A 12,162-nucleotide genomic window follows, 5' to 3' on the forward strand; every position below is an offset into this window, starting at 1 on the left:
ATCCCACTCATAGTTACAGCTGTTGAGTATGTGCCATCTATTCTGCACCTGTTCGTTTGGTTTTTCTAAATTAAACTTAAATTTAATTTAATTTAACTTAGATTCAGATAAAGTTCTCAATTCAGTATACTTTTTGGAAAAACTCTATACTTTTTAGAGTTTTTAGAATCTAAACATTATCCAAAACAGTGATATTATTAATTGGTTTAACAAAGCTAAATATATATGTGATCTCACCTATGATTGATTATGTAGCACATAGTGATTTCAGAGCAAATTCATTTCACACATGGTTCAATTTCAGCTGCCAAAGGAGAATTACATTTGCTTCAAATACCAGTACCTCTTTTATTGCATCATCAGCATCATCAGGATTTTAGTTTACAATTGTGATCCTTTTTTAATGCTCTGGCTATAAATAAGAGAAAATTCAGATGGTTCCATAAGCCAAGTAAAAATTATTCCTAGTTCATAAAGCCCATGCCTACTTCCTACATTTTGGGGAATCCAATATTCATTAACAATAAGAAGATTACAATGAAAACAGGAAGGTAATTTTACTATATCTATTTATTATTGAAGAAAGGTTAAAATACATGGAGTTTAATGTCATTTTTGGACAGTATCCAAAAGAACTTTAGTAAACATTAAACAATTTTGTAGTCTAGTTAATACAAGGTAAGTATTCTCTCACAGCCACGATTGAGAAGATCCATTTCCCTGTATGTGTTTCTGCCTGTTTGAAACCAGGGCCAGTCTAATAACTTTCTGGAGTTTGTGATCAGTGCACCTCCTCTTTCTAAATATTTTCATCTGCCTTTTTAAAGGCTGGTTTCTTGTCTGTAACAAATTTGGGAAACATTTACCCACCAAAGAAGATCAATGAGTCAGTTGCCTTGCTCAAATTTGACATCTCCGTTCCTGGAAATGCCTGCAGCGGTTCTTTTAACAAGGAAGTCATAATTAGTTGACATGAATCTGGTATCTGACTTCTTTTCATGCCTATCTTTAAATTGCTAATTAAGGAAATATTTGTGTGCTGTTGTCTGAACTTCTCCTCTCCTCGATTCTTGAAATAACTTGGATCTGTTCCATATTTTCCTCACCTCCCAGCAATGTTCTGCCTTCAGAGCTGCTGCAGTTTGACACTATACAGCTTTTAAATTAAAGTTGGCTTAAGAAGTTAGCAAGGAGTTTTAAAAAGATTTTTTTTTCACAGTGATATTTGGACAGTAACTTCATTAATACTCTTCAGTCTAAGAGTAAAAAGCAATTTAAAATCTGGTCTGATGTCTGCAAATGACAGTATGAGATGTGTGATTATTTCCTGCTCAATTTGTTTTTTTATTTTGAAAATACTTTGCTTGCTTTGCTGCTATCATGGTAAGAAAAGTGTGTCCTCTTCCCATAGATAGTTATTGAAGTGAGGATGACTTAATTAAAGATCAGATTCAAGAGATTCAGAAATGTATGTTTCTCAGTAAATAAGGGAAGGAAAGGGAGAAGGGAGGGAAAGATGGAAAGTGGAAAGGAGAGAGGGAAGGCAGGCAAGCAAGTCACATCAGCCCATGGTGCACATGGGCTGATGCTAGGATTACTATCTTCTTCATGTGTTGGCATGGGAATTGACAGAATTATTCATTTCTGGTTATTTTTTCTGGGGACACGTCTTAATGAAGATTATTCCATGCAATTATATTCTCTGATCATTGAAATTGACAATAAATAATGGTTTTATTATCCATGGATTTCTATATCTGCTTTTTCAATTATTATCCCATGTGTATTTGTGAGTACATATGATTTTCTGCTCTAAATATATATGCAAATGTTTTAACTTTAGCCAAGAGTACTTTCATTAAATTCAACTGAATTGCTAACTCATTTATAGTGCTGATTTGCTGCCTATGCATTCCTAACCTTGCAATAGGACCTGTATATTGACCACGTGGTATTGTTCTTGAAGACTAGCTGGAGTCAGTGGCAAATATTTACACAGAATGGATTTATTTTTGATACAGCAAGTTCTTACTTAGCGACCACAACTGGGATTGGTAACTTAATGGCTAAGCAGAAAACCGTATGACCATGACTTTTTTAAATTAATTCTACATGCCACAAATCAGTTGTGAAGCTCCTTAAATGATGATCATTTGATCACACGATGCCGCTGTGATAGAAATGTAAAGATCGGTCACAAGTTGTTGTTGTTTTTTTGTAACTTTGAGCAGCTGCTAAATGAAGCAAGCAGTAAGCAAGCACTACCTGTATAGTTAAAAAACACATTACACCAGATCTTCAGCAGTAACATTTCTCTATTTTCACCTTCCATCTTTTAAATCATGACCCTTCAGCTTTCCCAGCTTTTAAAAGATGACTGAACAGGACTAAGAGAACCAATATGGCGCACAGCTATATTTCTATGTCATAACACAGTATCTGAAACTAATTTAAATAATCTTTCAATGTGTGGTTCTATGGCTGTACCCTCTCTGGATTTACTTCCCTGTGCATGGAGCAGCATTGGATCAGATTTCCATGACTTTTGTGCAGTAATGCATGGTGACAAATAGCATGGTATATAAGCTCCTTACACACCATAGTTTGTCTGTAGAAAGATGAGGAATGGGAGCCATCTTGGAAGAGAGGGCATTGTGTGGTGCCTTTCCCTCATATATGGTTATATACTTGGGAAGAATCTGTGGAGAAGTGTTAGTTCCAGGAGCTGTAACTATTTCCTTTTTTGGGACTGGCCTCCAAAATCCTTTCCTGAGAAATTGCTCTGTCAGCCATTGCCACAATACATAAATCTAGAATGTCATATGTGGTATTGAAGTTTTCCACAAATTATGATTTTGGGGCAGTTGTGCAGGTGTGACATAATATATTGTTTTCAAAAGGAAGTATGCATTCAGTGCAGATAATAGAGCACTGGTTGTTTATTTAAAGAATCATCTACATCTATATCCATGGTAGATTAACAGCATGTTTGGTTGGGGGCAGAGGGTGAATGAAAGAAAGAAGTTGTTTCAAATGGGATCTCTCATCACAGTTTTTCTGAAATCACCTCCTACGGAACCTAAAGTTGAATGCTAAGGGTCAGAAGGGAAAGAAAACAACAATTAAGGTGACAGGATGATTAAGTAGCTTATTTTCCATTCACTTATGATCAGAACATAAAAGGTGGGATATATGTTCCAGGTCAAGTGGTATTAATTATATGTTAATTGTTAGTTTACAATTAATTATACTTTTTATGACTACAGCAGTGCCAAAGTCTATTGTAAGTGCATTTGTATGCTTATATTGGTGTGAATTATACATGGGAAAAACTTGCTTTCAGAAATCCTGGTATTGAAGTCTTCATTTTATATTGCCTCACACTTCCATTTATTCAATTTGGTGCCTATTGACAGAGCTTAGAAGACTATGCTCTGACTAACCAAGCTAGGGAATGAAGCCAAAGTGTTTACATTATTCTCATTTAAATAGACTTTGAGGTACCATGGCAATGGATTATTCTTCAAGGATTCTGGGAGACTGTTCAAGAAGGGTTAAACTGCCTGACAGCAATCAGCACAAAACATTTCTTTAATTCTACACATATTTTTTTTTCAGTGCAAGTGAAAACCACTTTTGTTTATTTCAGTAGCTCTGTCTTTCTAAAAACTGAATATAGCATAAGGTTATTAAATCTGTTTTAGTGCTTGTTTTGACCCATTGCTAATCATGTTCAAGTATATGTTAAATGTCTCTTATTTATTTATTTACATTTTAACCCTTATTTTGAGACTAATATCTTCAATATATAGATATTTTGACAGTTAGAACAATTAATCAGTGGAACAACCTACTGTCATGGTTCCGATAGATGAAACCCATCAAAAGAACTTCAAGGCAAAAAGTCTTCCTTAAAGAACATTTTATTCAGGAAACAAAGTACCGGCACTACATAGTTGAACCCAAAAACTAAATTCCCTTCCCCGGGTACAAAGTAACAAAGTGCAATTCCCACCCCCAATAAGCTGTCATAAATCACATTCTCCAATTAGCCTAAAACGCGGGCTTTCTCCCTAGCTCCTCAGCCCGCCAAAACGTTATCAGGTTCCCACAAAGCAGCATTATTGTTATGGCTAACTGAGCTCAAGCTTTCATCCCATCCCCACTTCTGCACCTGATTTTTAAATACCACAAAAAGCATGTTATGGCTGCAATATTTATCACTTGTCAGAGCGGGATCATCCAATGTTTACAGCATTGACACCTGCCTCCAGAAGCTGTGAATGCTCCAACACTGGAAGTTTTTAAGAAAGGTCTGGACAGCCATTTGTCTGAAATGGTATAGGTTTATTACCTGAGCAGGGGATTGGACTAGATGAACTCCAAGGTCCCTTCTAACATTATTGTTATTATCGATCATCGCACAGTCAGCCAGATGTTCAGACTGGATTTGGCATTTTGTCTACCTATCGAGTCCTTACCCAGGACCTGGGATAGGCAGATGTGGATGTTTGATGGTATTACAGATATCGTCGCAGGATGGAAGCAGTTCCTAATAAGGCCGCCTTTTGCAATTGACTAATAGCGAATTTGTCAATGCCAATGGTGTTCAAGTGGTGCTCCAGTTGTTTTGGGATTGCACCCAAGGAGCCTATGACTATTGGTACTACCCTTGCTTGCTTTTGCCACAGTCTTTCTATTTCTATTTGTAGGTCTTTGTATTTTGTTATCTTCTCCAGTTCTTTCTCTTCTATTCTGCTGTCTCCAGGCACTGCCACGTCCACTATCCAGACTTTTTTGTCTTTCTTATCGACAATTGTTAAGTCTGGGGTGTTATGTTGCAGGTGCTTGTCTGTTTGAATTCTGAAGTCCCAGAGCAGTTTAATTTTATCATTTTCTATGACTTTCTCTATTTTATGATCCCACCAGTTTTTGCTTACAGGCAAATGATATTTTTTGCAGATCTTCCAATGCACCATTGTTGCTACTTTGTCATGCCGCTGCTTGTAATCAGTCTGTGCAATCTTCTTGCAACAGCTTACCAAGTGGTCCACTGTTTCTTCAGCTTCTTTGCATAGGCGGCACTTACTGTCTGTTGCTGTCTTCTCAATTTTGACTTTGTATGCATTTGTCCTTAAGGCTTGGTCTTGTGCAGCCAGAATTAGTCCCTCGGTCTCTTTCTTCAATTTTCCTGCTCTTAGCCATTGCCAGGTTTTATTATTATCTGCTTTCCCAGCTATTTTTTTCATGTATTGGCCATGTAGTGCTTTGTCTTCCCATGCCTCTATTCTGTTCTTCATTTGGTCTTTCTTGTAGGCCAGTTTGGTCTCTCCAGTAGTCAGTAAGCCTTCCTGATATACTAATTTCAGTGCATCTTCATCATTGTTCTTCAGATATTCTTCCAAAGCCATTTTTTCTTCTTCAACCATCTGATGTACTTGTAGCATTCCACGCCCACCTATTTGCCTTGGTAGATAAAGTCTATCAATGTCACTGCGTGGATGAAGGGCATGATTCATTGTCATTATTTTTCTGGTCTGCCTATCCATTGCTTTTAGTTCTGCTTGAGTCCAGTCCACTATTCCAGCTGTGTACCTAATGACTGGGATTGCCCAGGTGTTGATTGCCTTTATGGTATTTCCTCCATTGAGTTTGGATTTTAAGATCTTCTTCACTCTCTTGATGTATTCACCTCTAATCTTTTTCTTGACTTCAGTGTGCTTGATGTTGTCAGCTTGAAGGATACCCAAGTATTTGTAGTACTCTTCCTCATCCAGACTCTTAATGTTATTTTCGTGGGGCATCTTGATTCCTTCAGTTTTCATTATTTTTCCTTGTTTGATAGTAAGTGTGGCACATTTGTCCAAGCCAAACTCCATTACAATATCTTGGCTATATATACGGACAGTGTTGAGCAGCGATTCTATTTCAGATGATGTTTTTCCATACAGCTTCAGATCATCCATATAAAGGAGGTGGGATAGTCTGGCAGATGTTTTTGATGTTTGATAGCCATGTCCTGAGTTATTCAGTATTGTTGACAGAGGAAACAGTGCAATAACAAATAGTAATGGTGATAATGAATCTCCTTGAAATATTCCTCTCTTGATATTAACCTCTCCCAGCCTCTCACCATTGATCTGCAACTGTGTCTTCCATTGTGCCATCGATCTTTGCACAAATTTTCTGATGTTTCTACTGACTCCTGTTATTTCTAGGCACTTTATTATCCAATCATGTGGCAGAGAGTCAAATGCCTTTTTGTAGTCAATCCATGCCACATTCAGGTTGGTCTTCCTTCTCTTGCAGTTTTCCAAGATCATTTTGTCTATTAGGAGTTGATCTTTTGTTCCTCTGCTATTGGGGCGGTTTCCTTTCTGCTCAGGTGGAAAGAGATTGTTTTCAACTAGATGCTGTTGTACTGCATCAGCTACCACACCAGTTAGTAATTTGAAAGTTGTTGGTAAGCAGGTAATTGGCCTGTAGTTACCTGGTGTTGCCCCTTTTGCTGGATTTTTCATTATTAGGTAGGTTTTCCCAGTTGTTAGCCACTTTTCAATTTCTCCTCCTTGTAGTATATTGTTGAACTGCTTGGCAATGAGTGGGTGTATAACAGTTAGATGTTTCAACCAAAACCCATGCAGTTCATCTTCACCTGGTGCTGACCAATTTTTGATTTTCTTTGCTCTTTTTTCTACCATTTTTGTTGTTATTACTAGTTCTTTCATTTCAACTTCTGTTTTATTTGCATCCACCTCTTTTAACCAAGCCGCATCCTTGTTGTATTTCTTTGGGTTATCCCATATCTGCTTCCAGAACTGCACTGTTTCTTCCTTGTCAGGTACTGACTGATTCCTTGCAGTTTCTCCATTGATGGATTGGTAGAAATGTTTCTGATTGGATTGAAATTGGAGGTTCTGCCTATAGTTTGCAATTCGAGCTTCATATCTACTGATTTTCCTGGCTATAGCTGTTATTTGTTGCTTTATTATTTCCAGTGCTTCCTTGATCTTCCTTGTTTCTAAGTGGTATTTCTTGATTAGGTATTCTTTGGTCTTCTTGTTCTTCAGCTTCTTTTCTTTCATCTGTTCTAGCTTGCTTGCATGTGATCTTAACTTGCTGATCTTATTTTCTAGTCTAACCTTCCATTTTTCTGGTGCACTGTTTGTTTGTTTTTCTTCTTTGTTGATTTTGCATCCCAGGTATTCTGTTATAACTGCAGCTGTGCTGTACATTAGTTGGTTTGTTTCTTGCAGTGAATTGGTGCTTATACTTGATATTGCAGTATTTGCATCTTTTAATGCTTGTGCTAGCTGTTTCTTTGGAACAAGCTTCAATGCAGGTAGCCTTATTCTGTTGTTTTTGTGCTGTTCTAGATGCTCAGTTATTCTTTGTTTCAATTCTTTTATTTCTTTAGTTAGAGGGTTTTGTTCTTCCTGAGGAAGAGGTGCCTGGTTTCCAAATGAGAACAGTTGTATATCTCTGCTGGATTCCTTCACTGCCAACTCCCCCTGGTTTGCCTCTACATTCTGAATTACTTCTGGTAAGGCTTTGATTTCTTTGCCCTGGGTAAACCTTTGCAGTTCGTCCAATTCTGTTTCTGTGAATACTTTATTTCGTGTTATAAATCGGCATTGATCTGCTAGTCTCTGTTCTGTTATTTCTGATTCTGGATGTTGTTCTTTCCAGAACTGGTGCATTCGTTTTAGATATCCTCTTCTTGTTGGACTTGATCTGTAGTAACAGATCATTATTTCTTTGTTTTCCATCACTGTGTATCTGCGACGGGTAAACACCTTTTCTTCCAGTAGTTCTGCAGCTTATTATTATTATAATTATTATTATTATTACTATTACTACTACTACTACTACTACAACATATTTATAATTACCTATAAATATATTATTTCCCATGTTCTGTTTCTTTTAGGTGACAGCAATGTGAATATGTGTGCATTCATTGCTTGGGGACTAATATCAAGAGCATGTGGTTGTTTCACAGCTCCAGATAGTTCTAAATTACATCAAATGTTTGCAATAATGTTTAGACATCTTTCATCCTGGTTTGGGACCAAAATCCCTTTAATGGCTCTAATAAAAGGCATACATTTTGTGTTTGACAGGAGATAGAAAAAATTATCTTGAGACTTTATTGCTATGTCTTTATAGTGGTTTCACGACCATTTCACAATTTTTTCCTAAACCAGTAGAAATGAATGATTCTTTTAAATATTCTTTAAAATCTCATCACAAACTTGCTTTTTCTATCACTGCTCTTGGTACTTCCAGGTTTTCATAGAGCTGAATCCACACATTTTCTAAATTTTGACCAGATGACTGTCTACAAAGTCTTCATATTTATCTAAAGCTAGTGTAGGCTTCCCTGTAAAAGCTATAAACTATGTTATAATTATATTGACTAAACTGTTTGGGTGTATTGTGTTTAACTATTTGAACCATGAATTTATAAAATAGAACCCAATATGATAAACACATGCATGGATGCATACATCACACACACACAAACTTTGTCACATTGAATTTTAATATTTTTTCTGAATATGTGGGCAATGTCTGAAGAAATCTGGTTACCCCTGAACTTTTTTTACTAGGCATTATGTCTGACAAGATTAATGAGCAGAAATTATATTTAATTTTACATATTACCACAGCAGCAAGAATAATTTTTGCACAGTACTGTAAAAATGAAGGATTGCCATCAGAAGAAGAAATAATCACGAAAATATTGGAATGTGCAGAGATGGACAGACTAACTATGAGGCTGAAAGACAAAGAAGATACAGACTATTATAAAATTTGGAATTTATTCTATTCTTGGTTAGAGAAAAGAATGAAGGATTAGGAAGTGAACATGTATTAGCTTAGCAAACACCAGACAACTTGTTTGATTGGAAAAATTAACATATGTTGACGGAAAAAAAAATAATAAAAAAAGATTGTTACAAAAAAGAAATCTGGTTACTGTATATGCCGGCGTACAAGGCGACCCAGCGTATAAGACGACCCCCATCTTTGTCGCCGAGTCGCATTCCTAGAATGTCGTCTTATATGCCGGAAACTACCAGTATTTCTGGCATATAAGACGACCCGGCATATAAGACGACCCCCGTCTTTGGTGCCGATTTTAACGCTTGCGGAAGTCGCCTTATACGCTGGCATATATGGTACCTTCAAAAAACCATGATAAGTTTTATTTTCATCATAGCTACAATTACTCATGGTTTGGGGGATCGGCAACAATGAATTGGAACCAAACTTTCTTGAAACACACTTTTTTGTCGTCAATCCTCAGTGAGTTCCTTGTTGAAGTGATTTATGAAGACTAACTGTAATTCAGTCAGTTACCCCAGAATTGTACTGAATCATGAAAACTATTGGAAAAGCTGGCAGAGTTCACATCTTGTTGATCATGCTTTACACACAGTTGATGAGTACCATTGTAAAATAAGTGTAATCACCCGATGTAAAATGGTAAAACTTGCAACTAAGGGATGGATGAGAAAGTTTATAGTTAAACTTGTAAAAAACAAACTTTAAAAATCATATTTTAACAATAAAAAACAGATAAGTGGCTGCCTAAGCAACTTGAGGTATGCTGTAGGGTTTGGAAGTAGTATGGAAAGTAGCAAGACTCAAACTGAGTGCCTTAGATTCTTTATTAGATCAGGGTGATATACTAATTGAACATTAGTTTAGCTTGAATTCTGCTGTTCCAAGAAAATCTGGATATGGTTTTGCAGAGATGGTCTTAATTTATACCACTTTCCATATATATATATATCAATAACACTTAGACATATATACCGTTTCATAATGCTTTCTAGCCCTCTCTAAACAGTTTACAGAGTCAGCATATTGCCCCCAACAATCAGGGTCTTCATTTTACCAACCTTGGACAGATGGAAGGCTGAGTCAACCTTGAGCTGGTCAGGATCGAACTGCCCAACTGCTGGCAGTGGGCAGAATTAGCTTACAGTACTGCATTCTAACCACTGCACCACCACAGCACTAGTGCATGAGGTCTATATGCACGAGGTATGCATGCAAATAGTAGTATTCATGCACAATCACTTATAAAATATCCAACTAGCCAATTATGTCACAAATTAGATTACAAGAATATTCATAAAAATCAACCCCTCAAAAATATACATTTAGGGTACCATGTATACAAGCTAAAATTCAACTTCTATTGAAGAAGCTTAATGTGTTTTTCTTCTTGGTTCTATAAAACATTCTTTTTTCTAAAAAAAAAAATTGCCCAGACGTTTGACTTTTTCTTTCTCCTTCTTTCTTTCTCTTTCTTTCTTTCTTTCTTTCTTTCTTTCTTTCTTTCTTTCTTTCTTTCTTTCTTTCTTTCTTTTTCAGACAGGAAGCATTGCTTGCTGCCATTAGTGAAAAAGATGCAAACATTGCCTTGCTTGAGCTGTCTGCTTCAAAGAAAAAGAAAACGCAGGAAGAAGTGATGGCTTTGAAAAGAGAAAAAGACAGATTGGTCCATCAGCTAAAACAACAGGTTGGGAAAGCTTTTCTTCCCATTTCTTTCTAGCGACTCTGAGATTATTCTTTCCGTTTTCTTCTGACTTTAAGCTAAGCCTTAAAACAAACCTTGTGACAGCTGGAGGAAAAGCGAGGATCAAAATATATGTCATCTGTCTACTATTTTACTGGTCTTTAGCTGAACGTAGAGTTAGTTTATTCCATATATATCTTGTTTTTCCCTTTTCTTCACATCTAACTACTGATTATACAATAGTAGCCAGTAAGATTTTGTGATATGCTCCTTATACAGAATCCCACTAACTTTATTTCTTGTATATTATTGCACTATTTGCTTATTTGGAAGGTCCAATTGTGATTTTTTTTTGCAGGTTTATTTGGAAGTGATATATGTGACTGGATTTCAGCACAAACCTAGTTATAATTTGCTTCAGTTATAATTACCAGTTGTACGTGTATGCTGTAAAGATTTTTTCTCCATAGGAACCTGGAATGTAAGATCCATGAATCAAGGCAAGCTAGACATAGTCAAAAAAGAGATGACAAGACTGAACATCGACATCTTAGGAATCAGCGAACTAAAATGGATAGGAATGGGTGAATTTAACTCAGATGACCATCAGGTATACTACTGTGGGCAAGAATCCCTCAGAAGAAATGGAGTAGCCTTCATAGTCAATAAAAGAATAGGAAAAGCAATACTGGGATACAATCCCCAAAATGACAGAATGATCTCAATTCGAATCCAAGGCAAACCATTCAATATCACAGTAGTCCAAATCTATGCCCCAACCACTGGTGCTGAAGAGGATGAAATTGACCAGTTCTATGAAGCCCTACAGCACCTTATAGAATTAACACCAAAAAATGATGTCCTTATCATCATGGGGGATTGGAATGCTAAGGTAGGAAGCCAAAAGATAACCGGAATAACAGGCAAGTTTGGCCTTGGAGTACAAAATGAAGCAGGGCACAGGCTAATAGAATTTTGTCAAGAGAATACGATGGTCATAACAAACACTCTTTTCCAACAACCCAAGAGACGGCTCTACACATGGACATCACCAGACGGTCAACATAGAAATCAGATTGACTATGTGCTCTGCAGACAAAGATGGAGAAGCTCTATACAGTCAGTAAAAACAAGACCAGGAGCTGACTGTGGCTCAGATCATGAGCTTCTCGTTGCAAAATTTAGGCTTAAATTGAAAAAAGTAGGGAAAAGCACTAGGCCACTCAGGTATGAACTAAATCATATTCCTGATGAATATACAGTAGAGGTGACAAATAGATTTAAGGAATTAGATCTGATAGACAGAGTGCCTGAAGAACTATGGATGGAAGTTCGCAACATTGTACAAGAGGTAGCAACTAAAACCATCCCAAAGAAAAAGAAATGCAAGAAAGCAAAATGGCTGTCTGAGGAAGCTTTGCAAATAGCTGAGGAAAGAAGGGAAGCGAAAGGCAAAGGAGAAAGAGAAAGATACACCCAATTGAATGCAGAATTCCAGAGAATAGCTAGAAGAGATAAGAATGCCTTCTTAAATGAACAGTGCAAAGAAATAGAAGAAAACAACAGAATAGGGAGGACCAGAGATCTCTTCAAGAAAATTGGAGATATGAAGGGAACGTTTCATGCAA

General features: G+C 36.7%; 1 protein-coding gene across 2 annotated transcripts in view; it reads left to right on the forward strand.

Annotated features, from left to right (window-relative positions):
- The window catches only part of ERC2 (ELKS/RAB6-interacting/CAST family member 2), a 386,048-nt gene that overhangs the window by 309,191 nt on the left and 64,695 nt on the right, over window positions 1-12,162 (forward strand). For both annotated transcript variants that reach the window (XM_039349739.1, XM_039349748.1), the window contains exon 14: window positions 10,390-10,537. In XM_039349739.1, the coding sequence (XP_039205673.1) occupies window positions 10,390-10,537 (148 nt within the window). The remainder of the gene's footprint in view (window positions 1-10,389; window positions 10,538-12,162) is intronic.

The sequence above is a fragment of the Crotalus tigris genome, unplaced genomic scaffold (assembly GCF_016545835.1).
Source record: "Crotalus tigris isolate CLP2741 ecotype Arizona unplaced genomic scaffold, ASM1654583v1 scf7180000017567.3851432, whole genome shotgun sequence".
Lineage (NCBI taxonomy): Eukaryota > Metazoa > Chordata > Lepidosauria > Squamata > Viperidae > Crotalus > Crotalus tigris.